This window comes from Mytilus californianus, unplaced genomic scaffold (genome assembly GCF_021869535.1).
Source record: "Mytilus californianus isolate M0D057914Y unplaced genomic scaffold, xbMytCali1.0.p SCAF_7, whole genome shotgun sequence".
NCBI lineage: Eukaryota > Metazoa > Mollusca > Bivalvia > Mytilida > Mytilidae > Mytilus > Mytilus californianus.
Window position 1 is genome coordinate 21,677,251 of NW_026262723.1, and position 18,198 is coordinate 21,695,448.

The 18,198-nt window shown below is 32.1% G+C and overlaps 1 protein-coding gene across 3 annotated transcripts in view; it reads left to right on the plus strand.

Annotated features, from left to right (window-relative positions):
• The window catches only part of LOC127707669 (dnaJ homolog subfamily B member 12-like), a 57,171-nt gene that overhangs the window by 3,799 nt on the left and 35,174 nt on the right, over nt 1-18,198 (plus strand). For 2 of the 3 annotated variants that reach the window (XR_007984981.1, XM_052212321.1), the window contains exons 3-9: nt 1,115-1,260; nt 2,016-2,126; nt 7,551-7,607; nt 9,827-9,850; nt 11,887-11,966; nt 15,583-15,692; nt 16,516-16,679. Coding sequence is in view for 2 of the 3 variants with exons in the window: in XM_052212321.1 (XP_052068281.1) it covers nt 1,115-1,260; nt 2,016-2,126; nt 7,551-7,607; nt 9,827-9,850; nt 11,887-11,966; nt 15,583-15,692; nt 16,516-16,679 (692 nt within the window). In the remaining variant the exon portion in view is untranslated. The remainder of the gene's footprint in view (nt 1-1,114; nt 1,261-2,015; nt 2,127-7,550; nt 7,608-9,826; nt 9,851-11,886; nt 11,967-15,582; nt 15,693-16,515; nt 16,680-18,198) is intronic. The other variant, XM_052212322.1, reaches the window with a different exon arrangement.

Here is an 18,198-nt window from a genome sequence, read left to right on the forward strand (position 1 = left end):
AAGTTTAAAACGCTTGCTCTTTGTTGAAACTAAAGCCATGACAAGATAGAAAATCAATACAAAACAAAAGTGAATTTGCCAAAAATTGTGCTCCATATGATTCTAATACATGATTTAGAGCACGATCCTTGCCTTCAAAGGTATTTTCATGTAGGAATTGGTTTTGTATTTATCTACAATGTACTTGCTAAAAACAATTCATTTTGGGGAATGCTTTTAGTGACTAAAAGTTCCTGAAATAGGCTCTTTTTCTCTAAAATAAGGTAAATCAGCACTATGACATTACCATAAATTTGCATCATCATTTAACCTAATATAAAATAAGATGTGGTATCAATGGGTAAGTACTAACAATGAGACAACTGTCCACTGAAGACCATAGGACAAGGATATAAATAACCATATAAAGCTGGGACATCAACAATTAGCAAAACCCATACCATATGATAAGCTACATGTATAAATGGCTAACGATAATGATTAATAACGTGAATTAATTTTAAAAAACTTACTACCTAATTAAATCTAAAGACATTGAATTAAAAGTAATTATTGTAGACATTAAGCCCTAACTTCTTCCCTTTACCATTGTTTACTGGGATAGTAGTATTGTATAAGACTACAATTTAAGAGGGAACTGTAAAAATTTGGTTAAAAAGAGCTGACTCGCTAAATTGATACTAAATTGATACTAAGCACAAAGAAAAACAACTTACAAAAGGTACAAAGAACTAAACTAATAGTACTCAATGTTTTCATTTTGGAAAGGACTTCTTTTTACATGTACATGTACAAGTAACAGGTTGTAAATGTGACCAACAATGGTATCAATAAAGTTTTTAACTATATTTGCCAAAAAAGCCCCAAAATGTACCTTCTTTTTATAAATGCTGATTCTCTAATATGTGACTGATAATGCATGTTTTTAGAATTTATTAAGCATTGAACATGTAGACTGTGTACTGCTTTTCAGATTTCACATGTAACTTGTACAAGATGCTTAAGTCGGTACACAATGAACATTGGTGTACATGTAGTGACAGTTTGTACACAACTTGTTCAACAAAATCCTTTGAAATGTGAATAACTATTTAATACCAAGTTGTATTTTCAGAATAAAAAAGGTTAAATGTTACTATGAGATCCTTAATGTTGAAAAAGATGCTACAGAGAATGATCTGAAGAAAGCATACAGAAAGTTGGCATTACAGATGCATCCTGACAAAAATAAAGCTCCAGGAGCAACAGAAGCATTTAAAGGTAGGGAAAAGCAAAGTTTTAGGAGCCTGCACGACAATGTTACATTAAAAATATATACAGTGATGTTGTTTTGTTTTATAGAAAGGAAATTAGAGTTACACCCTTTAAAAAAAAAATCTTTAAAAAAACCAAGCATATTATCCCTTATTTTATTTCTTAAGGGTTGGATTGTGTTCAGACTTCAGATGTTATGACAAAATATGCAACAAATTTAAATCTATTCATAAATTGTAATTACATTTAAGTTGTCATCGATAATTGTATTTATAGTAACTTTACCATGTAACTGTGAATTTTGTAATTAAAGATCTATTAAGCCATTTGATACAGCATACAATACTAGTTTTATCATGCATTGCTCACTTAAACATGATAATTCTAGAGGTATTCCAAAAAGGAGTGTGATACAATAATGGGTATGTGTAACAAGATGTGTGATTAAGGGTAAAGTATATCATCTATATAAAACATTCAGATCAAAAGTACTAACAGCTAAATATTATACTGTAAATTCAGAAATTATGGCGAGGTTTTTATTAATGCGAATTATGTGACTGGGTTAGGATCGCAAATAATGAGAAGTTGCATTCTGATATCTGATGCATATATCTTTATGCAGGTTTTCCTGAAATCGCAATAATAACTTTTGCATTTCTGTCCTTTCTTCAAAAATCCCAACAATAAATGCACACAATAATTTCTGAATTTACAGTATTCATTTGAAAGAATAAGAGAGTTTATGTTGTAATTTTCAGCTATTGGAAAAGCCTTTGCTGTTTTGAGTGATGCAGATAAAAGAAGGAAATATGATGTACATGGACCAGAGGAAGAATCTAATCAACAAAATCATCAACAATATTACGAAAGTAAGTTTCATTGGTAATGATTTTCCGTTCATTCTATTTCTACATGAGACAAACAAATGTGTTGGTTTCCTGTCTCCTGGTAACAATTGAATAAAATCTAGTGAAAATAGTTCAGACAAGAGGCAGCAAAAATGCATCGATATATTTTTGCCTGTATATCAAAAAAGGAACATGAGGAAAGTTAAAAAAAAAATTTGTAAGGGTTCCGTGGAACCCAGTGTCTCGCCTACTTTTGCTGTTAATCGCAGACTCAACAAAAATGAGGAAAAAAATTAATAAAAATATTCCTCTCTATACTATCTTTTGATTGTAAGTAGCTTCTGTCCAAGTTTGGTAAAAATCCAGGATAGTTTATGAATCTAATAAATGTTTTAAAAACTTAAACTGCAGACTGTATGTAATGTTAACTGGAAGAAAAACTAAGTCCATTTATAAGTAAAATACGGAAAAAATGGAATTAAATTTTAACAAATTTCCTTCTAGATACTAGCTTTTAATCATAAACAAGCTTCTGTCCAAGTTTGGTACAAATCCAGGATAGTTTAAGAAAGTTGGTAAAATTTTAAAAACTTTAACCACAGAGTGAATGTAATGTTAACTGGCAGAAAAACTAAGTCCATTTATGAATAAAATACGGAAAAAATGGAATTTTTTTTTTGCAAAATTTACTTCTGGATACTATCTTATGATCAAAAACAAGCTTCTTTCCAAGTTTGGTAGAAATCCAGGATAGTTTAAGAAAGTTATTAAAATTTCAGAAACTTTAACCACAGAGTGAATGTAATGTTTAATTTCCTGGCAGAAAAACTCAGTCCATTTATAAGTAAAATACAGAAAAAATGGAATTTTTTTTTTCAAAAATTTACTTTTGAATATTATCTTATGATCATAAACAAGCTTCTGTCCAAGTTTTGTAGAAATCCAGGATAGTTTAAGAAAGTTATTAAAATTTAAAAAACTTTAACCACAGAGTGAATATTTGTGGACGCTGCCGACGCTGCCGACGCTGAGGGATAGTAGGATCGCTATGTCTCGCTTTTTCTACAAAAGTCGAAGGCTCGACAAAAAGGAGCATTTGTAGCTCATGAATTTTTAGTCCCCTATCGACAAGGTCGAAGGGGACTTTAGGTTTGCACTCCGTCTGTCTGTCTGTCCGTCAGTCTGGCAAATCAGTTTTCCACACTTTTTGTCTTCATGCTTGAAGATATTGATTTGATATTTGGTGTATTGTTTTATCATGACAAGTTACAGATCAAGTGTGAATTTTGTTCCGGTCCGATGATTTTGTGCAGAGTTATGGTCCTTTGACTTAGAAAATTCACTCAAATAATCAGTTTTCCACACTTTTTTTCGTCATGCTTGAATATATTGATTTGAAAATTGGTATATAGTTTTATCATGACAAGTTACAGATCAAGTTCGAATTTTGTTCCGGTCTGATGATTTTGTGCTGAGTTATGGTCCTTGGACTTAGAAAATTCACTCAAATAATCAGTTTTCCACACTTTTTTTCGTCATGCTTGAAGGTATTGACTTGATATTTGTTATACAGTTTATACCATGACTAGTTATAAATCAAGTTAGAATTTTGTTCCAATACAATGAATTTTTTAACCGGTAGGGGACTATGTATTGCCATGCAATACTCACAGAATGCTTGTTGAATTTGTATTTCTCCACTTGAAAAAGGGGAACGTATTAAGAAATCAACAATTATGAAAACACTTTTTGTCCAGTTTTGACCAAATTAACATGTTGAAAATTTAATTATTATATTACTAAAAGATGAATAGATGGATGGATGATTATTTAGATCTAGTGGCAATTATTTAAATGCATATTCAAGACATGTTAATGTGATATGAAAATAAACCTTGCTCGACCAATAGTGCAACACATTGAGCCAAATTTTCAACATGCTAGTTCACAACATTCACTAAAGCTCCAATGGTTTTTGGGATTATCAAGCCACTATTTTGATTTTAATAATTAAAAAAAAGAAATTGTAAACATGAGATATTTACTTCAAATTTTAGGCAGTTAAGCTGCCTTATGCGAGCACAATAGATTTGTGTTCTACCCAATAAATTGTGAAATACGTGCCATTGTTATTATCTAGCTGGCTATTATGTTATTTATAACTAATTGGACATTTTTTTAATAATTTTATTTCTGGAATACAAAAAATATGACCAGAAAAACCTTAAATGATAGTCGAACTACCCAAAACTTTTAAAGTTGCGCATAGGAAATAGTGCTCAATAGAAATGCGTACATAGTTTATTATCCCCTATGCTTTTGGCTACGATGTCAAAGAACAATTGTATGAAATATTTCATCACCGCAAATCGGTAATTACAAGTCGTTTATATTTCCCAAATGGCAAAATGCGCAGGAATATTGTTCATGTACAACAAATCATTATGATAGCGGAAATAAAGTTATATATGTGGGCGGTAATTTTTAACTACTTGCCAAATAAGGTTGTTGTTATTTTATGAATGAAACGAGGTCATGAAACAGATGCGGAAATCGACGTTGATGGGATGTTTTAAGTAATGTGGACAACTCTTCCCCGAGACAAGTCGGACCGAATCCACTCAAACTGTCTAAGAAGACAACTTTGACCGTTTGTCAGATTTACTTAGGGTTTCATTAAATATTAGACTAACATGTCTAGCAGAGCCATTAATCTTTTGTTTGTGCATTGGGGTCTATTTAGGGGTATGTGGAGGGGCCTGAAGAAGGGAGGGGTTTACTATAGAACCCTATGGGATTTTATTTTTTTTAATTTTCAAATGACTACTTCTCGAAAACAGTAAGTGATAGACACATGCAGTCTCCAATAATGAGAACAGGACAATAAAAAAAAAATCAACCAAAATATAGGGTGAGTCCCTGGGGGTCATCCCAACCCCCTTCAATTTGAAAATGTACTTTTACCTTGTAAACTGTCGCGATCCCCACCCCTAAACAATATATATACTTGTATGGGACAATAAAAGAAATCAAATGAAAATAATTTGGAAGAGTCCCCGGTGTTTTCCCACCCCCTCCTGTTTGAGAACTTGGAAATGGTCGAGATCCCCACCCCTAAACTAGATATATTCATGTATGGGACAATAAAACAAATCAAATGAAATATAGGGGGAGTCCCTGGGATCACCCCACCCCCTCCTGTTTGAGAACTTGTAAACGGTCGAGAACCCTACCCCTAAACCATATATATTCATGTATGGGACAATATAACAAATCAAATGAAATATATGGGGAGTCCTTGGGGTCACCCCAACCCCTCCTGTTTGAGAACTTGGAAATGGTTGAGATCCCCACCCCTAAAACCATATACATTCATGTATGGGACAATAAAACAAATCAAATGAAATACAGGGGGATTCCATTGGGACACCCTACCCCCTCCTGTTTGAGAACTTGTAAACAGTCAAGATCCCCACCCCTAAACCATATATATTCATGTATGGGACAATATAATAAATCAAATGAAATATATGGGGAGTTCCTCTGTCACCCCACCCCATCCTGTTTGAGAACTTGGAAATGGTTGAGATCCCCACTCCTAAACCATATATATTCATGTATGGGACAATAAAACAAATCAAATGAAATATAGGGGGAGTCCCTGGGGTCACCCCACCCGCTCCTGTTTGAGAACTTGTAAACGGTCGAGATCCCTACCCCTAAACCATATATATTCATGTATGGAACAATATAACAAATCAAATGAAATATACGGGGAGTTCCTCAGGACACCCCACCCCCTCCTGTTTGAGAACTTGTAAACAGTCAAGATCCCCACCCATAAACCATATATATTCATGTATGAGACAATAAAACAAATCAAATGAAATATAGGGAGAGTCCCTGGGGACACCCCACCCCCTCTTGTTTGAGAACTTGTAAACAGTCAAGATCCCCACCCCTTAACCAAATATATTCATGTATGGGTCAATATAACAAATCAAATGAAATATTTGGGGAGTCCCTGGGGTCACCCCACCCCCTCCTGTTTGAGAACTTGGAAATGGTCGAGATCCCCACCCCTAAACCATTTGTATTCATGTATGGGACAATATAACAAATCAAATGAAATATAGGGAGAGTCCCTGGGGTCACCCCACCCCCTCCTGTTTGAGAACTTGTAAACGGTCGAGATACCCACACCTAAACCATATTTATTCCTGTTCATCATTTCAAAAAGATTTGAATGACATACAGGGTCAATCTCCTAGGTGTCACATATGCATATCACTTTACTAGACCAAACCAATATGAACTGGACTTTGCCCAATGTCAGGAGACCATGGGAATGACGAATTATGGGGGCTTTGTTTGGGAGACTTTGTAAAGGCATCCTGTTACAATTATTTCTTGTTTATTATAAAATTTTATTGATGCAAAAAATGAGTCTAGGTTAATTGAATTTACTTTAATTTTTATTAAATTATTTCTGGGCCTATAATAATTTTCATTTATGGCTCATTTTAAAGAAAACATATAAATCTTTCAAGCAGTGTAAAGCCCTAGAATGTTTGACCAACTGTTATCACCTGTCATTTTATTCCAAACTTGATATGGAGTAACATCATGCACTTGGGGGTGAAGATGGGGGTCATTTACATTGATATATGAGTTGCTTTTGAAAACCTTGGTGAAATATTAATTAATTTGCCTTAATAATCAATTCATTTAATGAACATACATGTACAATATACGAATGTTTAATGTTTGTTCTTTCAAATCTTGAAAAAAATTGAAGCAACACTGCCACAGTTTTCATAATTACGTTTGCCTTCGTTTTTGGTTAACTGCCTACAGCGCTTACAGTGCTTTGATTAACAGATGCATGTATAATGTTCCAGAGTAGAGAACACTTGGAAAAAAACCCAATTTAAATCTTTCAAAGAGATTTTCTACTGGGGCAATTTTCCAAATCGTAACAGCCAGCTTGCTGTTCAGTGTGAGCCAATGCTCCGTGTTGAAGGCCGTACCATGACCTATAATGGTTTACTTTTATAAATTGTTACTTGGAAGGAGAGTTGTCTCATTGGCACTCATACCACATCTTCCTATATCTATTTAAAATTTCTTGCTAATAGTTACAGTTAACAGGTAAGTTGCTCAAAATTCTTCTATCAAAGAGAAAATCTGAAAGTAATAAAATTGCTTATGTGCAACATTGAAACTTTTAGATAAAGTGGCAGCCATCTTTCACACACTTAGTAAGATTGTTTGATCTAGATTTCTAATAGTTTTCATCTGATGGGCGATTTAGGCATCTGGGAGTCTCTCGTTTACAGTCCAGATACTTGGAACATTTTTGCTTTTCTATCGTTTTTTGAGAAGCAAAGTGCAATTGATCACTCTTTTTTTCCAGGTGATAAAAATTCATATTTTATATTTCAGCTGAAGTATCACCAGAAGAGTTATTTAACATGTTCTTTGGTGGTGGTTTTCCTACAAGTAAGTATGACAGTAGATATTGGGGTGTTCAAGAGAGGTAAAATGCATAAAGTCTTGATGAGTCTGAATTTGAAACTTTGTTCATACACCTGTGAAATGAAAAAAGGATACGTTTAAACATAAGAAATAATGGAGGCACATCGTCAGAAATTAAATGAAAAGAGAAATCTACAGAAAAGAAATGTTCTGAAAAAGCATCAAACAGCACCTTAAACTAGACCCTAATACCAAGAGTATTTGTAAAAATCTTTTATGTGGATAATAATCTTTTGTCATTTGATCTCTTTCTGGTTGATGAAAAATACATGATTTTTTAAAAATTCTACAGTAATTTCCAGTATATCTGTGCTTTCATTCCATAAGCAAAGAGTAGTTAAGCACTATTTTTTGCATGAGAATACCAAAAGTAAAGTTATGTCAAACCTAATGCACTGGAATGGATATTCTTTTGTGTCACATTGGGCTTGTTTTAATAGAGCCCAGTATATCGACAAATTTGGACAAAGAATTATGACACAAGTTACTAGAAGTACAATGGAAAAATCTTTACATGATACAATTGTTAGGGAAAGTAGACAAACCTGAAAATGTGTGTCTATAGTAATTACGACTGTCTGTCCTTCGAAAATGTTTGCATTTGTAAAAACTCCAAAAGTATGGGTAAGATGTTGATGAAATTTTGCACAGTTGTCATGCATAATATGTAGATGTGCATATTACTTTTTTTTGTGAAAATTGGCAAATTAAGTTTTTGTTTAAAAATTTCACAAAGGAGTAAGTTTGGTAAGGGCCATATTTGGCCCCAATTATAAAGTTCAATGTTTCAAGATAAAAAATGTTTTAAGTTGATGAAAAGACATGTGAGAAATTTAAATAGAACTATTTTTGTACAAATTTTATTTTAAAGCATTGATTTTTATCTCCCAAATAGGCCAAAAATAGAGATTTTTTCTAAATTTGACAAAATCATCCAGATTTCAACCAAATAAAGGAAAAGGAAACATAGACCGCAGGCGTAGATAAACTCAATATTCAAGTCAGATATGTTAAATGTTATAACATCCATTATGTGAAAATATCTTTTTTGTCAACGCATGCTCTTTTTGTTTCCTGTCCAAAAAATCATTGGAAATTTACCTTCTTTCATTGAATTTTCTTTAAAAAATCAAAATGAGTGCTATTTGTAACCTCATTAATAGAACTCAAGTACGTAAATTTTCAACAGAAAGACATGTTTCCTATCTAGTCATTGTATTAGCTGTGATTCATTGTGATATTGGTCAATAAATCCTAATCTGGAATTGTAGCTTAAATAAGGGGCCATTTTTGGGCCTTATTGAACCTACTCCTTTGAGAAATACTTTCTCATGTTTCTGTAAATGCAAAAACTCCAAAGTATAGGTAGAAACAGTTGAGATTTTGCACAGTTGTAATGCATTATACATAGATGTTTTTTTTTTAACTTGTATAAATTTGGGGAAATTTGCTTTAAAAACTGTTTGTTAAAAACAAAAATCACCCTTTTTTTTTAGCTAGGTTTTCAGCAAAGTTGATATGTCAGTATGATATGCTGTTCCAAATTTACTCACTGTGTCAAAAATTATGTGTGGATTTATTGTCTGCAAAAATTGAAGTTAGTTTTGATAAAATAAAATAGTTTTTGTTAAAAAGATTGCCATTTTTTTTAAGTACTTACCATTAAGGTATGATTAGGACTGGATCACAATTATTTGTTAGTACCTATATACAAAAACAAGTACTTCTGATCTGATATACTGTCCTGTTTTAATTTCATATATTTGTTTTATTATTTAAGGGAAACTTTCAACAAGGGTTGTACAGTGATCCCAAGATTTTTAAGCTTTCATTTGTTACCACAATTACCCAGATGTTTTACTTTTTGACAAAATTACAGTTAGGTGTCGGGACTTTTTAAAAATGTGTACCACTTTCTTGTATGTTCTTTCAGCCTAGGCCTGAATTAGTGGTTCTATTCCCATATCACTTAATCTTTGAAAATAAATACCCCAGTAGCATGTATTTTTTTGTTTGCATCAGTTTTAATTATTATTTCTGTGCCTCACACAAATTTCATTATGCATGTTTGGGGCCTTGCTGGCATGTTAGTTTTCTAGCTTGCAAATTTATCTCTTCAAGCTGAATTCTTATCAGGAAATAAAAACTGTTTAAGTTTACACTTGTCTTTCTCTGTTTTTCAGATAATTTATACAGAACTCATCGAGGTTAGCATTTATATAGACACTATTAACTAGAGAAATAATTTTTTTAACATTAGTTAGTTTGGGTGTTTAATGTCCTTTACAACATCTAAATGCTCTAAATCAGAAGGAATTTTTTTAAAACTTAGTTACACACTTTCACAAAGTAAAAGTTTTTGGGGAATGTGGCTTGCAATCTGTTGTTATAATTACTCGCTCTTCAATCCATGTTCTTAGGTTTTAGAGAAGCTTGATTCCAGATTATATATTTTTTTTTCTTTCTCTTTTAAGTCATTTTCTCTTTTCTCTGGATATGCATATCAAGTTTTTTTAAAGGGTATAAGATGTTAATATATATATACCAAGCCATTAAAGATATTCCAGGAGTGATAACAATTTATACCTGACATGAAATATATTTGTCAAATTGTGTTTATTCTATTAAAGTATTCAGAGATTTTGAAGCCGAAAATATTTAAGATAAGAATGAATATCTGAAAACTATGTACATGATGTAAATATCTTACACCACTCTGATTGTTACTTTCTTAACTGCAAACAGTTGATAAATAAATCTTTAAATTTGAAAGAAAACATGAAAAGTTTTTACAATTCACATGCATTTATAGGTTTAAAAGATTTTCAAAGATTCCCTCCAAATTATTTCATTTGTTTGAGTTCTTGAGTTACCAGTATATTTTGAAGCCTTCTTCTATTGACAAGAAGTGTGAGGATTTTCTACAGATGAATAGTGTAAACAATGATTTATGCTAATGAATAAAAGCTAGATAAAATTTATGGGAATTAACCCAAGATGTGCTGAATTTTGTTATTACTTATTAAAAAAACATCATGTTTTATTGTTTCTCGAAAGGACATATTTGATACTTCTTTTTCCTTACAAATAAATATATATATACCTTACAAGTACTTCATACCTCTCTTTATTCTATTTTCCCTGGACTTGCATGTATTTTTCAGTGGTTCCCCTTGATGACATGTCATCATAGTTTCTTATAGTTTCCTGATATAACATGATAAAAGATCTTTTCTCTTCTTTTATTTATAAGTTTTCTTTCTGTTCATATAATGTAGTTTTTTTTCTGAAAACCCCTTTAAAATTTTGAGAATTTAGCACAGCTTATTGCTTTAACATAAGCTCTGTTATTTATTTGTTTCATTACAATAATTATTGATAATAAAAATCATCGGCCTAGTAGAAATAGTACTATTTTTGGCCTGTTTGGACTAAATCCAAAATGGGCTTTAAGTATGGGGATGTTTGGCTGGACAGCAGATAGGCGGCCTACAGGGAAAAGTTGGTAACTAATTTTTGTAATCAACTCCTCCTCCAATGTTCAACCGAGATACTTGAAACTTTACAGGAAGATTGTACATTTGTTGAAGTTGTGCACCTGCTACTATGGAATTGTGTGAAGAATTTTTTTCTTTTTTTACCAAACTTTTGGAACTTAGTTATTTCCATCAAAATTTACAACCTTCATGTAATTGCAACTACATCGTAAACATCTACATTAATTAGTCACAAATATTGCAACCAGGCCATTTGAGACTTTGACCTTTTTTCATAGTCATTCCGAGGCTTACATTTAAAAATGAAAGAGAGATATTAAATACAGAATTCCTTGGGTAGAAACTTTTGAATAGGGAACATACAATTAACACAATTTTAGATTATCACTTATAATTTTTCTTACTCAATATGTAAACTAAAGTAGTTTAAAAGTGAACCTCAATATACTGTATCTTTGGAAACTTTCTCATAGACTTTTTTGCTCTCGATATAATCATGAAAGTTTTAATAGGTTTAATTTTCACAATTTGAAAGTGCCTCCACACAGTTTAAGGCATCTTATAAAATTTGAAATTTAAGATGTTTTTTAAAGATATTTTTTTGCAGATTCATAAAAGCAAAAATTTGACACATGAAAATATCCTGATATATGATATACCATGCAAACTTACACATAAACCCAGGCAAAATATTTTTCTATGTTTACTCTTTTCTCAATAGAGATAAATTGTTTTTTTTTAAATAGATAATGTATACAGACACCACCACCATCATCACAACAGAAATGCCTATCATTTCCAGAGACAGGAAAATGTCAGTAATGATGTAAGTATACAATGTCACTGGTTATTGAAATCAGAACACTGTTAACTGGCTAATTTATTTGCATATTGATCAAATCAGAATTTTGTGTAATTGTCTTTATACAGATTTCATTTACCAATTTGTGGGTGGGCATGTTATATTTATCTTTTTAATACTGGTTAATGATCTAAGAACAGTGTTTACTGGCTGGTCATTATCGCATATGATACAATATTGACACGTCTACTGATCTATTGAATATTCATTATTTTATATATGAGAACAGCATGTGTAGTCTAAACTGGGAGTTGTAGATTTGTAGCATAGATGTAATTATGTAGTTTTGAGAATAGAAAATTATAGCAGAAATATAGTTTTTAATTGTTATTATATTGATAAGCCAAGCGAGTAAAACACAGATCTATTAATAGGGGCTCGGAAAAACGGTAGATTGATATATTGGTTTTCTCTTGTGTGTCCATTCATTTGTACCTTGGTATTAAGCTTGTTAGACAAATGTTAGATGAGTTATAAGATGAAATGCATTTTCAAATCTAAATGGAGACAATTTTTCCAGGTAGAGTTATCTACAGAGATATCTGAACAGAGAGCAAAAACATGATGTAAAAACCTGTCAAACAATTCTTTAAGATTCATAACTGATGAAGGATTGTTATTTTAAGTGTTTTCATTTTGCATTTCAGAATATTTGTTTTAGCTCATCTAGGGCTTGTGTCAGTCTTCTGCAACCTTCTTTAGAGAACTCAAAAACTACTGTCTCAAAAACTTGAATCGATACTGTAAATTCAAAAATTATTGTGTGCATTTATTATTGCGATTTTTGAAGAATTAACAAATTTTAATTATTTCGATTTTAGGATAAGCTACATACATATATATTTGATATCAGAATGCGAGTTTTTATACGACCGCAAACAAATTTTTGTGGTCGTATATTGGTATGACGTTGGCGTCGTTGTCGTCGATTCGTCGTCGTCGTCGTCTGGCGTCGTCCGAAGACACATTGGTTTTCGCACTCTTACTTCAGTTTAAGTGAATGGATCTCTATGAAATTTTACCACAAGGTTCAATACCACAAAAGGAAGGTTGGGATTGATTTTGGGGGTTATGGTACCAACAGTAAAGGAATTAGGGGCCAAAAAGGGGCCAAAAATAAGCATTTTTGTAACTTCCAGACATAACTTGTGTGTTAGTGTATGGATCTCTCTTACATTGTACCACAAGGTTCCATATCACAAAAGGAATGCTGGGATTGATTTTTGGGGTAATTGCCTCAAAATTTTAGGAATTAGGGGCCAAAAAAGGGGCAAAAAAACAAGCATTTTTCTAGTTTCATGACAATAACTTGTGTGTAAGTGTATGGATCTTTCTGAAATTGTACTACAAGGTTCCATATCACAAAGGGAAAGCTGGAATTGAGTTTGGGGGTAATTGCCGAAACGTTTAGGAATTGGGGGCCAAAAAGGGGCCAAAAAACACATTTTTCTAGTTTCCAGACAATAACTTGTGTTCAAGTGTATGGATCTCTCTGAAATTGTACTGCAAGGTACCATACCACAAAGGGAAGGCTGGGATTGATGATGGGGGTAATTGCCTCAATATTTTAGGAATTAGGGGCAAAAAAGGGGCAAAAAACAAGCATTTTTCTAGTTTCAGGACAATAACTTGTGTGTAAGTGTATGGATCTTTCTGAAATTGTACTACAAGGTTCCATATCACAAAGGGAAAGCTGGGTTTGAGTTTGGGGGTAATTGCCCGAAACGTTTAGGAATTTGGGGCCAAAAAGGGGCCAAAAACACATTTTTCTAGTTTCCAGACAATAACTTGTGTTCAAGTGTATGGATCTCTCTGAAATTGTACTGCAAGGTACCATTCCACAAAGGGAAGGCTCGGATTGAGTTTGGGGGTGATGAATCATAAGGGGGTTCAAAAAATTGGGGGGGGGGGGGGATTTTTTTTTTTTTCCTTTTTTTTTTCTTTTAAAATTTTCCATTTTAAGTTGGTTATTTCTGATTTATATTTAAAAGCAAATAATAATGATATGGTAGGAGATACACACCAAACAGGATGTGTAGATTATTATATAATAAGTATTGTGCAATAGCAAGAAATTTTCAATTGCACAGTATTGCACAATAGCAAAAAATCTTCAATTGCACAGTATTGAGCAATAGCAAGAAATCTTCAATTGCACAGTATTGCGCAATAGCAAGAAATATCCAATAGCACAATATTGCGCAATGGCAAGAAATTGTCAATTGTACAGTATTGCACAATAGCAAGAAATATTTAATTGCACAGTATTGTGCAAAAGAAGATACTTCGTATAAATTGCTTATTTCTTGACCAATTTCAATGGGGTTTTATTCTTGAATTCTTGGGGTTCTTTAATATGCTGAATCTAACCATGTATTTAGTTTTTGGATTTTGGGCCCCGTTTTTAAATTGGTCCACATTGAGGTCCAAAGGGTCCAAAATTAAACTTTGTTTGATTTCATCAAAAATTGAATTATTTGGGTTCTTTGATATGCCGATTCTAACCGTGTATTTAGATTCTTAATTTTTGGTTCCGTTTTCAAATTGGTCTACATTAAGGTCCAAAGGGTCCAAAATTAAACTTAGTTTGATTTTAACAAAAATTGAATTCTTAGGGTTCTTTGATATGCCGAATCTAACCATGTATTTAGATTCTTAATTTTTGGTTCCGTTTTCAAATTGGTCTACATTAAGGTCCAAAGGGTCCAAAATTAAACTTAGTTTGATTTTAACAAAAATTGAATTCTTAGGGTTCTTTGATATGCTGAATCTAAACATGTATTTAGATTTTTGATTATGGGCCCAGTTTTCAAGTTGGTCCAAATCGGGGTCCAAAATTAAACTTTGTTTGATTTCAACAAAAATTGAATATATGGGGTTCTTTGATATGCTGAATCTAACCATGTATTTAGGTTTTTGATTTTTGGGCCCGTTATCAACTTTGTCCACATTGAGGTCAAAAGGGTCCAAAATTAAACTTTGTTTGATTTCATCAAAAATTGAATTCTTGGGGTTCTTTGATATGCTGAATCTAACCATGTATTTAGATTTTGGATATTGGACCATAATAGGTGAATGTCCAATTTAAAATTTTTAAGTTCTTAGACCACATTCATTCTGTGTCAGAAACCTATGCTGTGTCAAATATTTAATCACAATCCAAATGCAAAGCTGTATCAAGCTTGAATGTTGTGTCCATACTTGCCCCAACAGTTCAGGGTTCGATCTCTGCGGTCGTATCAAGCTGCGCCCTGCGGAGCATTTTATTATTATTGCGATACTCAAGTAGTCGCATTATTCACTACAATAAAATCCTCACACAAATTTCTGAATTTACAGTACAAAAAAAAACAGATGGAACAAAAATGTAGATAATACAAAGGTATACTGATTATCAGGTTATATTCATATTGATACTGTAAATATCAGCAGGGAGTAAAATTATGAAGCTTTTGTAGTGTAAACTGAGAAATTAATGAAATTATTTTCTACCTGAAATTGTTCAAAGTTTTTTTTATTCTGTTGAAAAACAAATATTCCAGTATTTGAATAAATTACATTGATTTTGTTTTCATTTCAGGCAAGTTATACATTGTTACTTCAGCTTGCACCAATTTTACTATTAGTCTTTCTCTCAGTACTGAGTAGTTTCCTAGTTGGTGAACCTTTGTACAGTTTACAACAGTCAGAGTAAGTCTAAATTAGGGATTGTTGTTATTTTTCTTTTAGTCAATATTCAAATAATATAAAAACTTGAAAAGGAAACCATTCTTGTGTTAGCCTATTTTCTTATAGGTTGTAAATTCTGTATTATTTTTATCAAGGCCTGTTAAAAAAAGAATCAGTTGTTGAAACTAAAGTAGCTCTATGTAAAAAGAGAAATAGTTGTACCTACAAAGCTCACAAAAAAATCAAATCTTGAACGCAATTAGCAGTAAGGACTGTTCTAGAATTGATTATAAATAGGAAGATGTGGTATGAGATCCAATGAGACAACTCTCCATCCAAGTCACAATGTATAAAAAGTAATTATAGGTCAAAGTACGGCTTTCAACACAGAGCCTTGGTTCACACGGAACAGCAAGCTATAAAGGGCCCCAAAATGACGTGTAAAAACAATTCAAACAGGAAAACCAACAGTCAAACTATTTAAAAAACGAGAAACAAGAAACACCTATGAACCACAGCAACAAACGACAACCGCTGAACAACAGGCTCCTGACTGTATGGATACTATTACAAATTGAAGGATGGTGATTATTTCCCAAAGATAATCTGAACAATTATAGGAAATAATCTTTTACACTTTTTTGCACCGTATGGTAAGATGAAAAGTGCATCCCGACCCCCCTATACATTTATTTCTGGAACAGCCCTAAGGAAAACTTTATAGTGTAAATTATTTGATTTGTTATAGCGTCTTGAATCAGATAAATTCACTAGAAATAATTTGCTTTTACTGTTTTACCTTAAAAATCATTATTAATAACAAATTGTATTTCTTATATTTCAGTAAACATCCGATCAGTAGAAAAACAAGTAATTTAAATGTTCCATATTTCCTTAAAAAAGACTATCAAATGGAAAGTCGAGCAGAATTACGGAGAATAGAACGACAAGTAGAAGAAGAATATATTTCAAATTTACGTAACAGTTGTTGGAGAGAAAGGAGTTATAGTAAGTTCTACTAATAGTCTATCTAACTTGATGTCAGATTGCAGTAGTATCAGAACTTCGGTGAATTAGATTAGATAAGATTCATTGCATGTACATATTTGTCAAATTTAAGAATCACACCCCAGCCACGGTTTGCTTAGATTTTTGTATACAGAAATTAATCATTTTAGAGGTAAAGTTTTATATATTGTGTTGCTTAACAGCAAAGCTGTAGCAATATATTTGGATCATTTAATGTCTTTCGTCATCATTGTCTTGGATGTCAAATGTGATTTGACGTGAATCAAGGTGATAAAATAGTTTGTTTGTTATTATCTCTTTGTTTTATTCATATCAGTTGTTGAAAGCTCTCTAATCAAGTATTATTTACATTTGGCTACATTAAAAAATTTGTCTTTTGTAGACCTTATTCTAGTTGAATTTTGTTTACTTTTTATACGCCCTTTTACGGGACGTATTATGGTATACCATTGTCCGTCTGTCCATCTGTCCGTCGTCAACATGTTGGACATTAACTCAAAAACGCTTGAACCAATTTGCATAAAACTTTAGTGAATTGTTCATATCTATTGACATGAGCTCCCTTTCGTTTTTTATAAATTTTAGATTTTATGTTTGCGAGTTATGGAGTTTTATTCATTAAAAAAAAAGGGGGATTTTCCAGTTTTCGGACAATAACTCAAAAATGCTTTCAGCAGTTCTCATGAAACTTTGGAGAATTGTTTATATCTATTGATGTAAGCTCCCTTTCAATTTTTATAAATTTTAGATTTTACACTTCCGAGTTTTAAATGGGATTTTATTCATAAAAAAGGGGTGATTTTCTAGTTTTCGGACAATACCTTTAAAGTGCTTTGATCAGTTTTCATTAAACCTTGGTGACTGGTTTATATCAATTAAGATAACCTCCTTTTAGTTTTTCATAAATTTCTGATATGACATTGAGAAGTTATTGAACTTTATTTGTAAAAAATGCGACGGGCGTATCATGTGCTCATGGCGCAGCTGTTTATTTATGCATAATGAACAGTTAAGTAAACTTGTAAATGTCAACTCATATCATTACACTTCTTGTACTGAATTTTTTTGGAATAACTTTCACAAGCATGAAATACTGATAAAATACAATCACTATTTCTTATCAACTATTTGAAAAGGATTTCTGACCTTTTTTACTTCAAGTCATCAAAATGAATGTTACATCACTTCATGACCTTATTTTTATTTCTTTAAAAAAATTGCAGAAAAATAGTTATATTAATGGTGTTTTATACTTATATTAACACATCGCCTATAGTTTATAAATGCCTTTAATTCAGCTTTAGAGTTCAATCTTAAAATTTAGCATGGTGACATAGAGCCAGAATGGCAAAAAAATAATAAATACATCATTTTGTACATTGCACAAACAGATATTGAAAGCAAACCTAAAAATTATATTCCATGAATGTGAATTATCTGATATACTGTATTAAATTTTTGACTACAAAGTTTGCATCCAATTTAATGTCATTCAGTC